This window comes from Colossoma macropomum, unplaced genomic scaffold (assembly GCF_904425465.1).
Source record: "Colossoma macropomum unplaced genomic scaffold, Colossoma_macropomum, whole genome shotgun sequence".
Taxonomy (NCBI): Eukaryota; Metazoa; Chordata; class Actinopteri; order Characiformes; family Serrasalmidae; genus Colossoma; species Colossoma macropomum.
Window position 1 is genome coordinate 2,154,165 of NW_023494802.1, and position 23,606 is coordinate 2,177,770.

The following is a 23,606-nucleotide window of genomic DNA, read 5'->3' on the forward strand; positions in this document are numbered from 1 at the left end:
ATAATATATATATATATATATATGTATATAGATAGATAGATAGATAGTATGACATATTTTGTCCAGTTTTTAAATGTTTAAATGTTAAATGTTTAAATGTGTATGTTTAAAACCTAAATGCCACACACAAACATTATGTACAGTTTATGGTCGCATCTAGGCCACATCTGGCCCAAAGTTCAAATGCTGTAATTAACCTAATCTGTGGCTGGTTACAGCTGGGCGACTTTTGGCCCAAAAGGAAAATGCAACACAAACATTTTACTATCTTTCCAAAAGTTTATACTTTTATACTACTATACTAATTAGTGAGTTCAGCTACTTTAAGCTCTATTCACTGTTGACACAGGTGCTCTATTGCACACTTATAGCTTACATAACATTCACAGAAAAGCATTATCAATTAAATGGAACATAGGAAGAGCCACAAATGAGCTGAAGGTTACCATGGCAAGCATAAGCTTGTGGGATGTAAAGGCCCCCAGCACTTAGCTGTGTAGCAGGGGACTTTCTCTGGAGTGATGGAGTTCCATCCAACACATTTGGGATGAGTTGGAGTGCCAGAACTGACCATCCAACATCAGTACCTTACCTCACTAATGCTCTTGTGGCTAAATACAATCAAATCCTAATGTTCAAACGTTTAGTGTAGTGTTTCCAGAAGAGTGGACACTGTTACCGCAGCAAAGGGGGACAAACGCCCTATTAAAACCTTTGATTTCAGAAGAAACACTCTATTCACAAAATTTTGGCAGTATAGTGTAGGTTGCATGTGGGCTGCATATGGCCCAGAGTTCAAATGCCATGACATACTCTAAATGTACACTGATACACTGGCAGTAGCCATAACTGACCTGTAAGTGCCTAAACTGGGCCATATTTGGTCCAACATCTGTCTGCTCAGATGAAAGCTATTGTATAAAACTAAGACTTAGGCCTAAAAGTTGAGAAAGAGGCCAATCTAATTTGCTCTGTGTGGGATGGTACCCTGACAGCGAAATTACGTGAGGCGAGAGGATCTAAGAGGCCAAATCTAAGTTAGGGTTGTAAAAGTTCAGAGGTGGTGTTAAGACATGAAGTGCTTTAAAAAAGTATTATTATTCATAGAAAATCCCAGCTCATTACAACTGGACCACAGGTGGCCCACACCACACTTGCTACAACCCAGGTCTAGCCCGATTCATGACATTTGGCCCACATGTGGCCCACAAAGCACCTGCCGAATCCCTAGTATAGCCAGGCTCATGACATTTGGCCCACACAACACTTGCCAGGACCATAACTGAACCGTAAATTCCAAAATGGCACAGATAAGGTCTAAATGTGTCTGCTATATAGGTACTGGCTACAGCTGTATGCAAAAGTTTGGGCACACCCGCTCAAATTGCGCATATTGTTGATCCTCTATAGAGAACACACTTCTGCACTATTTAATGCACAGTTACTGTTTATTTACTGAATTTACCGTGTTTGGAGCATAAGTATTAAATGCATAAACATTAAATGTAGCCTTGGACAATCAATAAAACATGTCAATGCCAGGGGTACTTCTGCACTTCTACAGCTGTGTTTAGGTAAGCCATTGCTGGAAACCATGCAAATGCAATGTTAGCTGCACAGGTCAATATAGGGGTCCTGAAGTCATGGCTACTCCATGCTCTGCACATTTTTGTGTTTTTCCTACTCTACACACCTGACCCAGCCAACGAGGAGCCTGTTATTTAGTTAATGGGCTAAATCAGGTGTGCTAAATGAGAAAAAGCACAAAAATGTGCATAATGTGAGATTGTCAGGACTGGGAGTTAAAAAGTGTTAAGGTAAATAATTTCTGCAGATTTTTGCTTGTATAAATGATATAATGCACTATATGGATATGAGAAACCCATAAATGCAGCTGTTAGAGAAGTTCTTTCCAGCTCCTGTAGCCCAGTGAGGTTTATCTGCCCTGCATAGCTGGAAAACACTGCGTTAAAGTAGACATTTAGGTCCGTTCTGATTGGATGCCCTGTACAGTGCCTCATTCAAAAAGCAGCCCAGGTTGAAACACTCTTTATAACATCAGTGAGAATGGGCGGGGCCAAACTGCTGTAGACTGAAAAGGCATATGTAAATGTGTGTTTTCATAACATCACAAAAACAAAGAATTTCAAACCGGGCTCTTAATTTTCATATAAGGACTGTATGGACAGTGGAAAGTACGGTACACATAGAAATTTAACAGTGTTTATATTCTACATCAAAGTATTTTATTTAAAAGTGTAATTTTGCATGGTATGGGCCCTTTAAACCCAACCAACAAGGCCCTTCCATGCGTCCGCTCATGACAGACACAACATTTATATCTACTGGAAAACAATGTTTTTCTTTTTCCAAGAAAAAGGAAAAACAATGTCATCAAACCATTCTTTTCACAGTGGACACAAAAAATATTTTTGGACTTTTATTTTACTTTTGATGACTCTGATAAGTTTCAACACAGCCTATTTAGCTGTTTTAATAAAAGAGCATTGCTAAAGGTGTAGTTCAGTCCAATTTTCCACTTAAACCTAGATGTAGTCAATCAGCCAAGACAAGTTTGGAGTCCAATATTTGCTTTTTTAGTTTAGGACTAAAGCTTCGAAGGCTAATGTTGCTAACAAACACTAGAACTCAATAGTCACCCAAAAAGATATAAAACGAACAAAACTCCACCACTACGAGCAGCCGTTACAGTCAACACCAGGGCCGGTATTTTCAAAGCAGGAATGATGTTGGATCAGATTCCTCCATAGTTATGACTAAGATTGCAAATACTGATTCTAGATCAGCACTCTGACTCTTGGGGTGGTGTGTGTGCACATCCTGTTGTCTAGAGCGGCTACCTGCAGTTTTCTTCATTGTGAATGGCTCACAGAAAGTCTTAACCCACATCTACAAGTCAGGGTGACCTTAATGAAGACCTGGATGTGGTTTGAGTGAGCTGAGAGAAGCTTTGGGTGATCGCATTTATGGTGACTAATGACTTCTGGTGTTTGTTAACAACATTAGCTCTAATTCTAAACTAAAGAAGCAAAGTTTGAACTCCAAACATGTCTTGGCTGATCAACTACATGTGGGCTGATTGGGAAAATGGGTAAATTAGCTTTTTCACCAATCTGTTCTTTTACTAAATTCACAAACGTCTGACAACATTGGTGCAGCAGTGTTTTCAACACAAGCTGACATTTTTAGTATTTTATGTTTTGTTTTGTTTTGGAAGTGGGTAGAAAACAACACACTCTACTCTGTAATAATAATATCTCTCTAAATATCTATAATAGCCAGTGTTTCCCAAGTCCAGTACAGTTATATTGATAGCTGGAAATAAAATATATAATTTTACAGGGGAATGCCACCAAAATGTCTGTGCAATTATACTGTTAAAATATCAACAGTGTCATTCAGAGTGGTTTGGTGTAAAATCCTTTGTTCGAGAGAAACTTATGGAGTCAAAATGTCTCACAGTGGTGGTGATAGGAACCAGACATCTGAATGCCTCAATGCCTCAAAGTTCCCTCACAGAAGGTTATTGTATAAAACGGTTAAGAATATGCTGCCTGATATCTGAGTCATTATTTTATAGTAGTTTTGAGAAGGTTTGGGCCTAAAATGTATTTTAAAAGAAATTTGTGGCAGAGATGTACATGCAGGGTGTTGTAGAGCAAAATAGTTTGCAAAAAAGCCTTATTTTTTCAGATTTTTCACTCATATTACTGTTTTGTTCTCATACCTTTTTACTTTAGTGCTTCTCTCTTCAGTCTATTGTTTTCTGTTCTAATGCTCGGCTACACCACAGATCAACCTCCGTGTACCTCAGAAATTAGATAAACATGACTGATCGAAAAAGAAGACTTGTGTAGGTTCACTGGTGGTTTTGCATAGTAAATAAAGTGGATATATTTGTGTTGTAGTCATGGTGACCCCTGGTTTCTATCACCACCACAAATCTGAGTCAGTCAGTTTTTTTGTTTACAATGATCCATTTAACATCAAACCACTCCGAATGACTTTGTTTACATCTAAACAATAGAATTATGCTGATAAAAAAACAAAACGGTGAAATTCCTCTTAAGATGTTTAAAGAATCTTCACATAATCCAAAGCTTCTCTATCAACTTGCGGGTTCTGTGTGCCTAGGACTGTTACATTAGGTGGAGGTTCTTCACACTCACACATCTCAATTACAAAAAAATGGTCCTCTAAAGAACCCTCAATTGGAAGGTTTTCTATGGAACTAAAAGTGGCTCTTCTATGGCTTGCTTTTTTGCACCTTTAATAATAAGCGAGTATGTGTCCTGAAGTCTGTAGACACCTGCTCCTCCAGCATTTCTTCTGAAATGAAGGTTGTTAACAGGGAGTTTGTCCTCCTTTGCTGCAGTAACAGCCGCTACTCTTCTGGGACGACTTTAGACTAGATGTTGGAACATTGCTGTGAGGATTTGATGGCATTCAGCCACAAGAGCATTAGTGAGGTCATGTGCTAAAGATGGATGATTAGTTCTGGATCACTCTAACTCATCCCAAAGGTACTAGATGGAGGTCCATCACTCTAGAGAATGTAGTTCCACTGCTCCACAGTCCAGTGGTTCTTCAGATTGATGGAGAATGTGTTGTATATTGTTACATATGGAACCTTTTTGTAAATGGTTCTATATAGCACCAAAAAGGGATCTGCACTCTCTCGTTCTTGCACAAGAACAACAAAAGAATCCTTTCTGGTGCTATTTAGAACCCTTCTCAAAAAAGGTTCTATATAAAACCATCTGTAGCACACTCATGTGCATATTCCATCAATCTGAAGAACACTTCAACCTTACAAAAGGTTCTTTGAGTGTTCATGGTTCTATATACAACCATTTTCTTTGCTAAAGAATCTTTAAGAAACATAATTTTTAAGAGTACATGATTGTTATGATGTCAAGCTTGTATACAATAGAAGAACCCTTTTTGGTGTTATATAGAGCCATTTTCAAAAAGGTTCTATATAGAACTGTATACAACAAATTCTCAATCAATCTGAAGAACTATTTCAACATGCAAGGGACCCTTTAGGCAGGAAAGGGTTTTTTATAGAACTCATGGTTCTCACTGTACCATCCCCATATGAAAATCTGATGGTAATATATTAGCATATATGATTTCCACTAATATCCAACTTATACTATATGGACATGTATGTGACCTATATGTATGTGAAATTGTCCCTTTTCAAACATGGCACATATATTTCAGCCATATATCAACATATACACACATATATGTCTAATACATATATTAAACAATATATGACAAAAAAAAAACATTCACATATGGATGGCATTTATTACTCATATAGGCAAGCTTCATGTTAAAGAATAGAAACCTTTTATGCATCTTCTTTTTTCTTCTGAGTTGAAAATTAGTATAACTGCTAGATAATTACATCCTTAACCATTAAATCATTAAAACATTGAAATAAATGGAAATATTGTTATCTGACATATTTGAATATGAAACATTAAACAGATAGCACAGTAATTATTACAACCATCCACAGTCCATATATTATGCATATATGTCCAATATTTTATGTTACATATATGTACACAATATATATGTATGTACATTTTAAAATACATACCTCATCTGCTCTGATACATGTGCATATGTTGCCATATATCGGATCAGATGGGCCGGTCTGAGCTGTATTTTGGGTCTGTGTCTTTAAGAGGCCGTGCTCCTCTCCCTGCGCTTTTGTTGTGCAGAAGCGGGTCGGATGGGGGAAGGGCCGCGGCCGCCTGCCTGCCTGCTGCCGTGTGGGAGAGCCTGCAACCCGGACAGTGGGAGCTCCACGGCACGCCGAGCGCAGGGACATCCACACCGGGGGACCGAGCCGAGACGCCTCTCTTTTCGCCGCAGGATGAAGTAAAGCCCGCTCTGCCCTCTCTCCGTCTCCCTCTCCGTCCCTCCTTACTTACCGAGATGTGCGGGACTGAGATTGCGGTCAATCTTCGTGCTTTTCTTTCGTTTCATTTGCGTTATTAAACGGTAAGAGACCCGAAACGTTATTTGTTTTCATTTGAAAAAGTCGTTATTTTTTCCTCTAACGGTTTAAACTCGCTCTTCCCCAGCTTCTTGTTCGAATTTCCCGTTCCACCTTAAATGGTGCAGCAGTTACATTCTGACGCCTCGGGCACCACAATGTAACTGCTGCACCATTTAAGGTGGAACGGGAAAATTCGAACACGAAGCTGGCAAATAACAGCTCCGCTCCCTCTTTGCTTTTTTTCCACCCATTGAAAAGGAGCCCAAACAGAATCTAACAGATAGACCTTCCTACCTGCCGAATACAGTTTATTAAATCACAGTTTCTTCCTTTTTATTTAGCTCCTGACGAAACGAACGAAGCCGTTTTTGAGGTTTAAAAATGGAAAGTTGTTGCGCTAGCCTAGCAGTATCCACTCGGGATGAAATCATAACGTTATTAGCTGTTAGCTTAGCACATAAACGCTCGATAATCTACTTTAAATATAGCGTTAGCCTAGACTAAAAACAGATTAGAGGTAAACGTAATTTATCCTGTGGGTAGGTAATGCTTAAAACGTTGTTTAGTCTTCCACATGTTGTTTTTGAATGTATATATTTAGGTAGTGTATAGCCTTGAACAGATTATGGTTAAATGTAGCCCTTAGTGTACAACAGTTTATATGATTGAATTTAGTCTATGGACTATAGTTCATAGCCTGCAACAGAATATATGTAACTACATTAAAATAGCTTGTAACAGAAAATTGTTAAATGTTCTTTATTTTTCAACATGTTGTAGGTAAATATATACATGCGGAATACTAAAACAGATTACAGTTAAATGTTGTTTATAGTTTGCAACAGTTCAACGTTTTAGTTAAATGTAGACCATAGACTACAACAGATTGTGGTTAAATGCTGTTTAGATTATGTTTAACTGCATTAACTAGAAAATGGTTTTATGTTGTTTATTTTTCGAGAGATTGCAGGTAAATGTATGAGTTTATAGACTACAGTAGATTACAGATTATAATGTTGTTTAGCCTCCAGTAGATTATGATCAACTCTGTAGTTTACAACGGGTATACAAATTTAGTCTATAGATTATGCGTAAAAATAGTTAATCCTATAGCAGATTATGGTTGTTTAGCCTTCAGCAAATTATGGTTAAATGTATTAAGGTAGATTATAGACTATAACAGATAATGTAAATAACTTGTGCATAATTGCATGTATATACACTATATATATATATATATATATATATATATATAGTATATGTGTATATATATATGTATATGTGTGTATATGTATGTATGTATGTGTGTGTGTGTGTGTGTGTGTGTGTGTGTGTGTATATATATATATAATATATATATATATATATATATATATATATATATATATATATATATATTACACACACACACATTTTATATATATATATATATATATATATTATATATATATATATATATATATATAATGTGTATGTATGTACACTATAGGTCATAATCTTAAACAGATTCTAAATAAACATAGTGAGGTGAAATATAGTTTAGATTCAGATTAAGTGTGTTAAATGTAATTTATAGCCCACACCCTGTCACGGTTAAACTCTCATCACTGTGTCACAGTTTGCTTTATATTATTGTCCTTTAAGACCTGTCTGTACAGTCTCTCGAGAGATCAGCCTGTAGCTTTCTTTAACATCTGGGATTTTTCTTTTGTTCTAGTTCAGACTGTTGCTTATGGCTTTGTACTAATAGGGTATTGAAAAATGTATCCACTATGACATGATTTAATGAAATGTCTAGCAAAAAACAATGGGCTTTAGATAGTAGGTAGGGTAGTGGAGCTTGGAGGTTTTAGTGTTGTTCTTGGTGCAGTTGCTGTTTGGTAACTTCTTCCCTCTTTTCTTAGGTGTCCTGGTCAGGCCCTGGGAGGCTCTGAATTGTTTTGAAAAGAGGACTTAAAAGGGAAGGACAAAACCAAGAGGAAAGTGGCCATGGCTGCTGCCTTCTTTTCCAATGGCCCTGTGCCATGGACTCTAAGCGACACAGAGCTCAACAGCGTTTATCGTGATTTGGAGCTGGGCACCGTGCTTACTCTGTTCTATTCTAAAAAGTCTCAGAGACCCGAGAGGAGGACATTTCAGGTGAAGCTGGAGACGAGACAGATCATATGGACCAGGGGCACGGACAAAATTGAGGGAGAAAGTAAGTAGGGCTCTGCTTTCACTTCCATTTCTCTCATCTCAGGCTGAATGGAGCTTTGGTCTGATCCTCAGCCCGGTCAGGATTTCATTGGCCGCTATGCAGCAATTGCTGTTGAATGCGTTTTATGTCAGTCTTAAAGGGTCCATATCCTGCGTTTTTTTTTTTTCCTGTATTTTAGTTTGTGTGGTTATATGTACCAACAATAGTTGTAATTCATTTTTACCTGTCAGCCTTCTGATGTCTCGTAATGGTGTAGAATTGAACAGGCTGTTTTCTTACTTTGCCTTTAGGGCAGATATGTAAATGACCTGTGTTCTGATTGGCTGCCCTGTATGGTGTCATTCAAAAAGCAGTCTGGGCTGAAACACCTCTTATAACTTCAGTGTGAATGGGCGAGGCTAAACTGCTATAGGCTGAATGGGTCGATGTATGTATTTTTGTGACCTCACAAAAACAATTCATTAAAAAATTTGTATATGCTTTATGTAATTCTTATTATGACCGTCTTTATCCCTTAAAGTTAAACAGGCTGTTTTTCTTACTGTGCCTTTAAGCCTGATATATATAAAGGTAAATGAGCTTGTTCTCATTAGCTGCTGATGGCCCCTCATTCAAAAAGAAGTTTAGGCTAAAATGCTTCTTATAACGTCAGTGGGGCTAAACTACTGTAGGCTGAATGGTATGAAAATATGTTGTTTTTTTGTGACATCACAAAAAACAAAAAATTCAAAACAGGCTTGTTTTCCATATAAGGACTATGGAATGAATGGTATGTTCTTAAACTTTACTAATGAGATTTTCCTTGATATGGGCCATTTAAGCTTTGTGACATTGCTTTGTCAATGGTTTCCAACCTTCCTCCAGTACGTGCCACGAGAGCTTAAGGTGGAAAGATATGGGACCTTAAAATGTGAGACGTCATATCAGAACAGGTTTTCCTCTTAAGTCTGAGCTGGTCCGTGCCTCGGTCTGCCAAAAATAGAAACCAATGCTATATACTTAGGTGCAGGACACGCTAAATGGGCAAACATGCAGTGTCATTGTAACGTCTATGCAGGTTTTCAACACCTTAAACAGCATGTTTCCATAGACATTGTTCTTACAGGCTGCCCATTCATACAGAAGAAAACTGTGCACCATTTTAACAGGAGGCAGCAGTTTAGGCCTGTGTTTGTTGTATGCTTGGATCATATGTTGCTACCATGTGTAACAATTTCAATACAGTATTAAGAAATTGGAAATATAAATGAATTTATATATATATATATATATATATATATATATATATATATATATATATATATATATATATATATATATATATATGTAAACCACAAAACTGACAAACTAACTTGAAACATAAGGTTTAATATGGGGCACTTCAGGTTTTGCTATTGATGGCTCAGTTATACTCTTTTGAGAGCCTTGTTTTGCAGAGAGAGCTACTCTTCAAATAACATGAGCATTTTTCTGTGTAATATATATAATTAACACAAAATAACAAAAAATCTAATCAAATCTTAACTTTAGAAGGGAAAATGGTATTAATTCTGAAAATATATGTATCATTATCCAATACCAACACTGATAACTAGGCTTAGGCCTCATCATGAAATTTTAGGATTAATTGCCCCATAAATAAACAATAGCAATTAACAAAACTCTCTTATATATATATATATATATATATATATATATATATATATGCAACTATTAAAGAAAAACATATTGACTAAATTGTAAATTGGCTGAATAGTTATCTTGCTTCCTATCTGTAGATATTTAGTAGCTCCTGACTGACAACAGGCACAGCTCGAGCTCAGATAAACAAAATCATTGCCGCCTTCTAATCGTGTTATTAACGGAAATCAGTTAAACAAATGTTACTCACTGTCGCCCTGTAAAGGTGTTAACACAAATCAAATTAATAAACATTACTCACTGCTTCCCTCTAAAGGTGTTATTAACGGACATCAAATAAACAAACGTTTCTCACTGCCGTCGCCTAAAACATTATTAACAAACATTATATACGCTAATCTTACTGCTGCCCTCTTAAGGTGTTACAGCACCAAATATTACTAAGTCAGAAGTTAGAACTTTAGTTGGTCTTGAAAAGCTGGTGGTGTGTTTTCTTTTACTGTATTTTCCTCATCCCAGCTGATGAAAATGTACCCCATTCATGTTCCATTTGTTGCACCGTAAACATACAGTTGTGAAAGCCAGGTGTGGCTTAAGCTAGAAATGAATACAATGTACTGGAAATTTGTATATTTACTGACCACGACGGATTGCAGACTAGTCCTGATGAGCTGAGGTTAATAAAATGCATATGGAAGGTAATTTAGACAGCCAATCATCAGTCAAAAATTTAAAATAAGTAGCTTATTGGCTCACTGGTGCTGATAAGGCTGAGTACTTAGGTATGTGAAATGAAATTTGGCTTCGAATGACATGGTATTTTTTGATACTCTGTACTATAAAAGAGCTGAATTTTGATATCCAGCGCTAACTACACCCCTGGTGTGTAGAAGTGTGCAGTTGCTGTGATGTTGGGAATGGTGCTGGATCCAGAGCAGACGCTGAATGCTGTCTAGGCCTTTGCCTTTGTGTAGACGCTGCCTGTGCAGGATGCATGGCGCACAGCTGCACTCTGCTCCGGATGCAGCAGCCGAGCAGGAACACGGCCTCTTTTTTTTTTTCTTTCTTTTCATTTTTCTTTCTCTTGGCTGATCGTCTCTCTCAAAGACGCTTGTCGAGCATGTGATCTTGTAGGTGACGTCTGAGGGATCATTAGAGTGATTTTGGGTTCTGCATGATTAGAGGATGGGGTGAAATAAAGAAATAAAATTAGTGTGTTAATGGGGATCTAGGGCCAGGCGATATATTACCTATACCAGCGTGTTGTGACCCTGCAGTCCAACATTAGCAATTATTTTTTATATATGCAATTAGCAAGTTTATCTTCTGTAAAAGTGGTTTACAATTCAGTTCACAATGCTGTGTAAGGCCCTCTTTGGTTCAGTTTTGAATGGCCCATATTCTACTTTTCTCTTGCTGTTTATATTTTCCACTTTTATTGGTTTTGTGGTTTTATGTACCCAACCTCCCAACCTCTCCTCATCTGTTTCAATTAAAGAGGTCACTTTTGTTACGATGGCTTTAAGAAAGACATATGTACCTGATCTGATCAGCTGCCCTGTAATGTGCCTTGTTCATAAAACAGTCTGGGCTGAAACTCTATCATTATTAGTAGTGGACGGAGCTAAACTGCTGAGACTGAATGGCGGATTTATGTAAATGTGTCGATTTGCTTTGCTGTACAATCTGTATTGAGTACTGTAAGGACACTTCACACTTTTTGTGCTGTAAGGTTAAAGTTTACGGACTGTTTGTGCTGGGAGGATAAAGTTTACGCACTGTTTGTACTGTAAGCATGACGATTGCATACTTTGTGCTGCGAGGATAAAGTTTGCACACTTTTTGTACTGTAAGAACAACTTTAGACACTTTTTGTACTCTACTTTTTGTACCTTTGTACTTTTTGTGCTGTAAAGATAATATGTGCGTACTTTTGTAGTGTATGCATAGCTTTATACTCTTTTTATACTGAAAGGATAACTCTGCGCTCCATTTGTACTGTAAGGATAACTTCTTGCTTAGTTTTTGTATATGTAAGCATAATGTTTGCATGTATAGTTATACTAGAGAATAGCCTGAACTCATTTCATGATACATTGCTCATATGTATATGATCATTTGAACAGATTTGAATATCTTCACTTACAAAAGAGCTTTAGATGATGCAGTGTGTCCAGAGAAGTGAATATCAGGCTCTTATTTAAAGCCCCAATCAGGAATTAACACTGTAATACAATGGCTGTGCTGGGCATAACAAAATTAAGACTGAGAGTTAACATACTTTATGTGATGAGTCTGTTGTAATTTAAAAGCCTCTGTTTCAGTACTTGGAGTGATCTGCCCTTTACAGGGCTTCCTAATCAAGCCTTTAAAGGAATAGTTCACCTAAGAAGTATGATGCTATTTGGTGAGGCCTTCATTACTTGTTTGCTACATTAGGAAATTGTATTATATTGATTATTCCCAAACTGTTTCTTTAAATGATACTTTTTATTGAGACACTCAGTATGTAATGTCATTATTGAAATGATCTTATCAAATAAGGACGTGAACCTGATCTCACATCTCCTGTGTTATTTTCAGTATCTTCAAGATCTGCTGTTCCTAACAGCTGATGTTCCTCTCAACAGCAGTCGCAGTTACACAAGCCTTTCACACAATGTGAGGAACACAGTTGGTCGGCGTATTTTGAAAGCTGCCCCGTTCTTTATTTGTGGGTCGGCCAGTCCTGGGGATATGAAAGGAGAAGTGTAGCTATGGAATGCAGTCAACCTGTTAACAGAGCTTATGAAAATACAGTGTGCGTAAAAACTTTGTTGTAGTGCTGACTCTGTGTGAGATTTTTGTTTTTGTATTTTTATTCTCCAGAATGAATTGTTTCATTTGAGTCACTTCTTATTGGATGTTCTTATTTTCTTATTCTATAGTAATATTATTATTATTATTATTATTATTATTATTATTATTAAGTTCAATTTATATAGCGCCTTTCTCAAACCCAAGGATGCTTAACAAAAAGATCAGAAAATAACAAATTACATAATCAACAATAAATAAAACAACACAGTTCACATAAACACACACAAGTCTACATTTCCAACAGCTGCTAAGGGGGGATTACAATGACCATAGCCCAAAAAGAGTCATTAGCCACAGGGGCAAAGTCTCATTCCGCATCTACGGTGCGTCACACAGGCAGCCAACCTAGGAAGCCTTGAAGGCCGAAAATGTGTTTCGCCACGAAGGGGGAGCGTTTACCTGCAGCCAAACACCATCAGTCTGGGCGGCATCATAGCTGCAGTGCACCGTCACCCAAGTGGCCGGCCCAAGCAGCCACGTAGCTGTGACGTAGCGTCGCTTAGGCAGCCGGCCCGAGAGGCCTCTTAGCCACGATGGCTCACTCAGCCAAACACAACTGGTCCAGGCAGCCTTACAGCTGCAGTGCAGCATCATGTAAGCAGCACCATAGCTACGATGTAGCGCCGATTAGGTCCCTAGTCCAGGCGGCCTTGTAGCCACAATGCAACGTCACTCAAGCGGCAGGCCCAAGAAGCCTCTGAGCCACTAGCAACACCTTAGCAACCAACTAGGATTCTATAGCGATGGCCTAGAAACACCTTAGCAACCACATTAGATTCTATAGCGCTGGCCTAGCAACACCTTAGCAACCACCTAGGATTCTGTAGAGATGGCCTAGCGACACCTGTAGCGATGGCCTAGCGACACCTTAGCGACCACCTAGGATTCTATATCGATGGCCTAGCAACACCTTAGCAACCATCTAGGATTCTATAGCGATGGCCTAGCAACACTTTAGCGACCACCTAGGATTCTATATCGATGGCCTAGCAACACCTTAGCAACCATCTAGGATTCTGTAGCGATGGCCTAGCAACACCTTAGCGACCACGTAGGATTCTATATCGATGACCTAACAACACTTTAGCAACCACCTAGGATTCTGTAACGATGGCCTAGCAACACTTTAGCAACCACCTGAGATACCACAACAGTGGCCTAGCAACACCTTGACAACTATGTGGGACACCATTGCAACGGCCTGGTGACACCTCAGCAACTGCCAGGGATTTCATAGAAATGACCTAACAACACCTTAGTAGCAACTTAGGATTCTGTAGCAATGGCCTGACTATACTTCAGCAACCACCTAGGACTCTGTAGTGATGGTTTAACAACACCTTAACAACCAACTAGGATTCTGTAGCGATGGCCTAGCAACACCTTAGCAACCACCTAGGGTTTCTGTAGCGCTGGCCTAGCAACACCTTAGCAACCACCTAGGATTCTATAGCGATGGCCTAACAACACCTTAGCAACCACCTAGGATTTGTAACGATGGCCTAACAACACTTTAACAAACACCTAGGATTCTATAGCGATGGCCTAACAACACCTTAGCAACCATCTAGGATTCTATATCGATATAGGCACATAAACTCTCGCGTCTCAGTTTTCATTGGCTGTTGCATAAATACGTTCAGATTGAGTCGCTGACCAGTTTACAGTAGTAAATTACGCTCAGAGTTGGGTCGAAAAAAATCAAACATTTGATAAACTCCAGCTGGTCTGAAACGCCAACTCACACACTACTCGATTCTCTCTTCAACTCTGACTGACCCAAAAATCTACAGACTACAGCCAACTAGCACAGACTTGGCCAGACTGAGAATCGGGGCTAAAATCAGGGTAAGAGTCGTATAGTGCAACCCCAGCTTAATAGACCTGCTACTGTGGTGTCTGACACTGTATGACACACTGTTATCTACAAACATGGACTAAAATACAGACAAAATTTAGACATATGTCTGTTATTATAAATGACAGTATGTCATGTAACACTTACCAGTGTCAGAAACTACATAAGCATGTCTATTAGAGATTAATTAACAAGTCAGTGTGGTTTCAGGCACATGTGTAATGATTAAGGCATGCAGTTAGCGTGATGCTAGCTGGTGGAGCGTAAGCTTCCGTTACTCATTATGAATGTTCTTATTGATGGAGAGATCTTGGTGCACAGTGACCTGTAAATATGGGACTACGTCACTGGAGTTCCCACACTCCCTCCAAGTTCACAGTTTGATCCTCGTACCAAGCAGAACTGGCATCGTGTTCCTCTTTGTGGTGTCACTTCTTGCTAGTTCAGATACAATAGGTGATTTAAGTGCATTTCTGCTGTGTGGTGCAGGAAAATATGCAGCTGGTCTTTAGCCTTGAGCATTTAATCTAGAGGTGGTTATTTTGAAGATATGTAGGGCTGAATGATTCATGGGCTTTATATCAAAATTGCAGTTTGAAAGAGCGCAATTTTCAGATTGCTGCAATTTTAGGTTTAGCCTACACATTTTAATTTGGGAATGTTTCGTCTAATAAACATCCATACGATGCAAATAAAGTTAACCACTAAGGATAACACAACCACTAGGGATGGGCAATATGACAATATTTTATTATTATCGTGATACATTTTGTCACAGTATGCTTTTCTGGGTTTTCGTGGGTATTTTCAGTGCTTATAACTGCATGTTTTAGCACAAAGCAAGCATAATGAGTCATGTTTAACTGGATTTAGAGCAGTCCAGTATTTAAAATGTTGAATATAAATCATTGTATAATCAGCATATTCATAGTTTTTGACAGTATTTTTAAATGTGGCACTTTTGGTCTTCTCTAACTTATCTATTCCACTTAGCGAAAAAAAAAATCATGATATGTATTGTGTATCGTGAAAGCATTTTCAAATATTGTGATACTGTATTTTTGCAATATTGCTCAGCCCTAATAACCACATCTAACTGGCTGCTTGGCACACTAGCATGCCAGCTTGAAGCCAGAAAAAATGGATATGCTGGTCTTCTTGGCTAACATTTAAAAAAAAAAACAAAAAAAAAACCTGGACCTTAATTTACAGAAAATCATCTCAATCACAATACTGGCCTGAAAAATCACAATTAGGGATGTTCTCTCAATGGTTCAGCCCTAAAGATAAGTTAATGTGTTTACATTGCATTAACGTATTAAATCCCTGCATTAAGTCCATGTTTAGAGTCACTGAGCTCTTCAGTACGACCCATTCTACTGCCAGTGTTTGTCTGTGGAGATTGCATGGCTATTTGCTTGATTTTATACACCTATTAGCAATAACCTGTACTCTATAATTAGGAGGGGTGTCCACATACTTTTGACCATCCAGTTTTTGTATCATACATACCAGCCCCAACAACTAAATAGAATAACTTTTTTCAGTGTTCAGTGTGTCACTCTTTACCTTCATTCCAGCGTCCATTCTTTTCAGGAGACTCACTTTCAGTATCTTTCAGTTTCACTTTCAAAGAAATCTCAAAGTCTTAGAAGTTAGTTTAGCATTTGCTGCTTCTCACGAACCAAGTAATTGCAAATTTAGACCCATCAGTCTATGAAAGTCCTGCAGTCCAGTTTTGGGGCTGTAGTGCAGATGTTCTCTTTTGTCTGACGTTTACACACCCTTTCAGACCCATAGCGCTGAGTTGTCTTCTCACAGTGGAAGGATGGACAGAAACACCTGTGGATGTTTTCAGATCTGAAGCAGCTTGATTTTCTCCTCTTTCTCAAAGATGTAAGCTTTAAGTGCTGCTTATCTGCTGGGGACTGTTTTGGTGTCTACCAGATCTTCCAGGTGGTTGTTAGGAGCCCATTTTCTCTGTGGCTTTTAATTAGTTTTTGAATTTTAGTTTTGGAAATTCTTGTCTTCACTTTGGCTTTCTCCTTATATAGTGCTGTACTGAAGACAACAAGTGAAAAATACTGATATCATTATTGCAATATCATCATGCATCCCTAATTTGCGATTTTTAATTATAAAACGTTCTCAAGGGTGTGTGTGTGTGAGGTCCTTTACTTGTCTTTGTGTTCTTTTTGGGGTGTGTGTGTGTATATATGTGTTTGTGAGACAGGAAGGGTCTCAGCTGCACTCTGCAGTCTTTTGTTTCCTGCTGCCCTGCTCAGACTGGTCAGCCAGTTTGCTCTCTCTCCCAGCCTGCGGACAGCTGCTTAAGAGTGAGTGTGTGTGTGTGTGTGTGTGTTTTGTGTGTGTGTGTGGAAAGGGGCTTCCTCCCTCAGATGTGTGTTGATTTCCCGCTTTATCTCTAAATCTGCCAGTGGCCACCGTCTGCTTTGGCCTTTGGGAGTGTTATTCAAACCCCTCATTCCAGTGTCCACATCAAATCTCATTCATGCATGTCAGCCTGTTTAGTAGTTTAGGGCTGTTATGATTTAATTTGATTGCTTGGTTTGAAAAAAAACCAAACAATCACTGACCATATCTTCCATTTTTCAATTTTTTTTCAATTAAGGTCCACTGATAACATTTGTGTTTACTTGGGCCCACAATCATGAAATCTTTGCTGATGATCAATTGTGATTAATTATGATTAGTTATTTTTCATTGTGTGCAAATATTAAAGTACAAGCCTAAAGTGGCTACATTGGTCGGGTAGCTACCTTACGTCCTTGTAGGGCTGGGCAGTATTTATCGATGTTGTGATAAATTAAGTTGCTTTTTATGAATATATGGTAAAAATTGGCAGTAGTTTAAAAAAAACTCTTCCCAACTGCGTGTTTCATTACATAGCGAGCATAATTAGGCCTGTTTAATTGGGTTTAGTGCAGCACAGTGTGCGAAAAGTTGAGTAAACATCACTGGATTTATGGTTTTTAGTGTGACACTACTTTGTCTGGTTCCAACTTATCAGATATCAGAAAATTGTGTATTATTAAAACTTCTGGAAGTATCGCGATATTACACTGTTGTATCGCCAAGCTCTATTTCGTAGCTGTCGACAGAAACGGCTACTCATCGTTTAACACCCACTGCCCTCTAAAGATGTTACAGCAACAAAGTCTTCTAAAAGACCCATCACATGGCTCAAGAAATGCATTTTCTGCTTTTCTTTATTCTGTTTGCATGTCAACTGATGAAAAGGCATCCAATTTATATTGTTTTGTACAACATATGATTATGAAAGCTAACAAATGAGGAAAATAATTTCAGTCTATAACTCTGACAAGCCCAGGTTCATGTACCAACAGTCATAATTCAACAATTCAGTCAACAATTAATTTTTACATGACTATTTTCCAGTCTGTCTTTATTGCTTAATCGCTTTTGTTCCTTTGCCTTTCAGACTAATGTCATCACTATTCAGACACACAACCTCGTATGTCCAGTTTGGAAATACCAGCTGCTCTTTAAATTGTGCTAATGCTTTATGATGAATGGAGGAATAGAGATGCTGTATTGTGCCTCATTCAGAAAGTTAAAACACTACAGTTGATGTCTGGGAGCATTGAGGTGACGCCCGGAAGCCAAACCTGTTTTTCTAATCAGTTCATAGCATCTCAGCTACTTTTTTGAAAACAAGAAATTCCTGTTGCTTTTTGCTGCATTCGGTTGTTGAATTGCATATGTTCTAATGTCAGTGTTCTAACTGGCAGAAATATAGGCTACTAATGGCTGAGATTAATGTGCGTTAAACAGTTTGTGTATGTGCATTTTATGCAGCCTGTTTAATGGAGACGGATAAGACAGCATAAAAAATTCTCTGATCTCCCAGAGTTTCTGTTAGGGGTGTATGAATGCACAGTTACAGGTTAGATAAAATGTTCAGTTCTGAAGTCAAGATTTGGGTTAACTTTGAATATTTTGTGTGTTAAAAATGTGTTCTAGTTATATGTTACACAGATTGGTTTAGCATGTCCTTGTGAACAGTAGTGATCTAATACAGAGATCTTCAAATCTGCAGTCAGTTACACCAGCTGAACGTGAGTTCGATCGTAGCCCGGTTCGAACGTTAACAGCCACTAGGTTCAAGTTTACGAGCTACTACAATTTAACCGGTTGCACCAAGTAACATAGTTTCAATGTAGCTTTGAGTTATAATTTAAAATGTACATATATGCTGTAGCGGATGTAAGTTTTGCCGTAGAAATTGGTTGAAATGGCTGGTTGATTTGATTGGTGGAAAAACTTGCAAGAAACAAAATATGTCTCTGTTTGCATCGGCTAACGTTACCTTTCTGTGTTTCAGGTAGTGTTTACTGATGGGCTACATAGTGAAAGTGAATATAGTGAAAACGTCATTCTGTGTGACAGTGTTTTGATCTAAGATCACTTTACGCACTACTAGTTAAGCTGTACTGTAAGTGTCTGTGGTGCTACTGAATTTCTGTGTGTTGCAGGTTTTAAACTAGCTACTCTCAACATAAGGTTTAGGATGGACTTCACGCTCCAACTTACGATTGGACTTACGTTCAGCTGGTGCAACTGGCTGCTGGACCTTAATTCCAGTTTTCCAGTCCTGGATTTTGTAGTCGCTGAACTGAACTGTTTAGCCACCTAGTGTCATGCCCTCCAGTGATCAAAATCCAGGACTGGAAAACTGGATTCGTGGTTAGGATTTGAAGACCTCTGATCTTTTAAGAGCCATAAACAATACAAAAATAGACAGCGTACACGAGAGCTGGACGTTATACCGAAAATCTAATATCATGATACAAAGTTTTCATGATACAGCGTTTGTTTTTCCTGACATTTGATAAGTCATAACAGACAAAGTGCCACATTTAAAATCAAAAACTGTGAATACAGTGATTTTCTATTTAGCATTTCATATACTGTGCTGCATTGAATCCAGCTCAGCTGGATCATTTATGCTTGCTTTGTGATCAAACATGCAGTTGGGAAGTATTTGCTTTGCTTAGATCATGGACAGAGGTTTCATTGGAAGACGGTAAAAGAACAGGGGGGACATCAGCGATACAGTTTATCATCTTGATAGCTACAATACTTTGATACTGTATTAAAATCATTACGCCCCTGTCATCTAATCTTTGTAAGTGAAGGGTAAGGGGACGAACGTGGTGTTAAAAATAAAGACAGGACGTGGTGGCCCTCTTCACAGTGTATAAGGTTGAGTGCGGCTCTGTGGTAGCATGAGGGACAAGGAAACGGGGGGTGTGAGGTTTCAGTGAGGTTACTTGGGGGAAAAAAAAGCTGGCAGGAAAAGCATCATTAGCCTCACACTTTCTTTAGCGATTGTGTTTGAAATATTGGAAAAGGCTCGGCCCACGCCGCTTTCAGACACTGTGAACTGTGAATGCAGTCTTGCCGTGTCGTGATCCTTTTGAAGCCGGATCATTGTTTATGAATCTGTTGTTTGATTTGCAACTTTTTAGCCCTCATCAATAGTGTGGGTTTAGTTGATGATAAGTTGGCTATAATGAATGTATTGTGTTGTCTTTGGGACTGTCCCGCTTGCCCACATCAATCTAAACTTGCTTTTTGTACTTAAGTGTGAGCTGATTTCACCTGGTCATGATGATCTCTGATTGTAAATAAAAGTAAATAGGACTAAGGACTATGAGCATCATTCACCAACCGTTCTTAAGAAGAAATTTCTTCTTCAAACCCACTTGCGCAGTTTTCACAAAGATTCTGACCTTCACCAGTGTTTTCTTATTTGGGATTTGTTCTTAGGTAAGAACAGAATCTACACACACTCAAGAGCACAAAGGGGTGAACAATTCTGTGATTTAAGAACACGTCATGAATCTGACCTGGACTTTTTCTTAGGACCTTTCTCAAGAACACATTTAAGAACAAACTTAGGGAGATATTGGAGAATGAGGTCTTTTATTTAATTTTCTGCCTCAATACACTTCCACACCACACACACACTGGATCGGATCCGTACATCCCTGTTTAAAGGAATATGAAGTCGAAATCTAGTAGGTCGTAAGTGGGTGGATGAACGCTTAAAGGAATAGTTTGCCAAAAAAAATCAGATTTCCGCAGTTTCCCTTTTTACCCTAAATGTAGTCCATTAGCCAAGTCATTTTTGGTGTCTCAAGACAGACAACGGGGTCTGAAAAAGTCCTGACCCAACACCTCACCTTCCGTATTCATTCCAATATGATAAAAAATAATATCGGTTTCTGAATTGTGAGACTGTATGTTTTCTCCTTTTTTAAAATAAATAAATAAATAAATAAACAAATACCTGAATAGTAAATTTATTATCCGAATACTGGCACAGTAAACAGTGTTCTTAAGTACTGTGCACGTCCCTCGTAGCTAACAAGTAATAGAAGCTTACGTACACCACTTAGCATTTTCTTGTGACAGTTATCGCTGTGAGTAGAACACAGATGTAGGCATGTTGGCCACATCCCCTCAGTTCTGATAGTTCTTTAGAAAAACAAATATAAAATCCCCACTTTGTGTCCTGCACGCCTCCACCATTGTGTGTTTTGTGTAGGATAGGGAAGCATGTGTGTCGGCGTCAGTCGAGCTGCTGAAGAGAGGAATATGAATATTTGGTCTGTGCTGAGAGGGGACAGGTTTAACACACCTGCTGTCCTCCTCACCTCAGTGGAAACTATGATGGATGTTTTTCACTGGAAACCTTCAAATGTCACTCAGGTTTTACTTTTATTCTTCATTGCCCCCACAACCCCACCCCCAAACTGGGCTTTTTGTTTTGACACCTAAAAGGGCCCATATCTACATTTTTGTAGTACTTTCATTTCCTCTGAGGGTCACTTATGACATGTGTGGTTTCACGTACCAGAAACAGACGTCATTCATTTTTACATGACCGTTTTCCAACCGCTCTGTATCCCTTATTAGAACTCTAGACATTAGAACATTAGTATTAGAATTAGAGCTCAACTGCTGAAGCCTGTTTATGTAGTGGGCACATGTAAATGCATTGGTTTTTGTGACCTCACAAAAACAGTGAAATCAAAAGAGGCTGTTTCCACATATGTGTACTGAGTGAACATCAGTAAGGGGACATTTAAAAATTTCAGTAATGATTACATCCTCTTTTAATTGCAACAAGCGAGGAAAATTTTGTTTTCGGCTTCACTCTTAAGTCTGTTATCTTTAATCGCCACGGTGAGGTTATGAGCTGTATGTGGAAGAGGTTTTTCTTACTTCTGATCTGATAGATAAATAAAATGCACACACCTGCTCAAAACGGATGTGTTCAAAAGCACACAGTGTCCAGTTAAACAGCAATGTCTCAAAATTTCTACATAATTTAATGGTCGTGAGTGGTTTAATTAGTACATTTTAGAATTGTTCACAGTGGTGGTGATCGGTACCTGACGTCCAGAGAGTTTAATGCTTCTGGAAGCTCCCTCACAAAGTTATTATAGTAAATAGTTATGAATATGATGTGTGATACATTGTTTTGCAATAGCACTGAGAAAGTCTTGGTCTAAAATGTATTTATAGTTCATTTTTAAAGTGAAGAAGTGCATGTGGGGTGTTTTAAGGCCAAAAAAAATGTTTTTCAAATTTATTACTATTTTGCCATTATCAACATTTCATATAAGCACTTAGCAGACACATGTAGGTTCACTGGTGGTTTTGGATGGTAATTAAAGTGTTTATATTTGTGTTGTAGTCATAGTGACCCCTGGTTCCAGTCACCACCACTGTAAAGAAATCTGACCCAGTTTGTCGACAATGAACCATTTCACACCAAACCGCTCTGAATGGCTTTTGTTTATATCTCAATGATTGAATTATGCCAAACTTAAGAAAAATCGGTGGAGTTCTCCTTTAAAGGTCAACCTGTTTTGTGTTACTTTTAGCACACATTTAACACCGTTTGCCACAAAACGTGTTAAAATAGATAACGCAAAAGATTTGTTGTCATTTAACACATCTTTTTCAAGAGCGCGCGTTGCGCACACGCTCTCCTGCGGTTGTAGGTGACGGAGAACAGGAAGTGTGGTTAGACTGGCAGGTGGAGGGGAGGTAGAGAAAGAGACAGAGAGATGGAGCACATATGAGAGCGACCTTTTTCTGTCCTTTTTTTTCTTTTCTTTGCATGTGCACTTAAATACAGCACATTCCAGCATGGTTACCCAACAGCCCCAGTTTAAACGCATGCTGAATTTAGTGCCGCAGCTCCAGATTTCACCCGAGCAGCAGTTGGAGGTGAAGCTGCCAATATGTTACGCAAAAACGGCTACCAACCGAAAACCATCGCTGAGAGTTCTAACACTGCACTTATACTATATCACACCAGATCACACCATATTACACCATATCACACTTTACCGGGGTCGCAGGAAGGTGTTTTAAGTTGAAGGCGCTGAAATTTTTAAGCAGTATAAACATGACTTGTACAGTGACGTCATGCAAAATGATTTGCCATTTTTTTTCCATTTGAATGTTTTTGATAACGTACATCAAACAATGTGTCATAATGTGGGGAGAGACAATATACATACATAACTGCTGTGTAGCTCAGAAATGGCTGATAGTTCTGCACACACTTTCCCTCTTTGCGTATTTACCTGCATATGTTTTAGTGACACGCCTCCAAAGTGGACTAGCGATGCAGCTCACTTGAATGAAAATACATTGTTAATGTAAACAGTGCAAGGCTAAAATGTATAAATAAAGCATACAAATAAAGTTCAAGTTCAGATCTTTTTTATTTTTAGCAGCTACAGTTAATCAAAACTGAAATCACATTTACAGTGTCTCTGCACTTTACTGAGGACAGACTCACTGTGGCTTAAAGTGAAACAGATTTTTCAAAAGTTTCTCATGATTAAATGGTTAAGATGGTTAAGAACTGCATCCAGGTCGTTATGAAGGTCTTCACCATTTCTATAGCTCACAGTAAGTAATTTGATGTCTAAAAC

At 38.4% G+C, this 23,606-nt stretch overlaps 1 protein-coding gene across 2 annotated transcripts in view; it reads left to right on the forward strand.

Annotated features, from left to right (window-relative positions):
- The first annotated feature begins 5,740 nt into the window (after positions 1-5,740).
- Positions 5,741-23,606, forward strand: part of plcg1 (phospholipase C, gamma 1) — a 63,241-nt gene continuing 45,375 nt past the window's right edge. Inside the window, exons 1-2 of one of the 2 annotated variants that reach the window (XM_036590944.1) lie at positions 5,741-6,045; positions 7,948-8,243. In XM_036590944.1, the coding sequence (XP_036446837.1) occupies positions 8,033-8,243 (211 nt within the window). In that variant the 5' untranslated portion in view covers positions 5,741-6,045; positions 7,948-8,032. Of the gene's footprint in view, positions 6,046-7,947; positions 8,244-23,606 lie in introns of those variants that run through there. The other variant, XM_036590945.1, reaches the window with a different exon arrangement.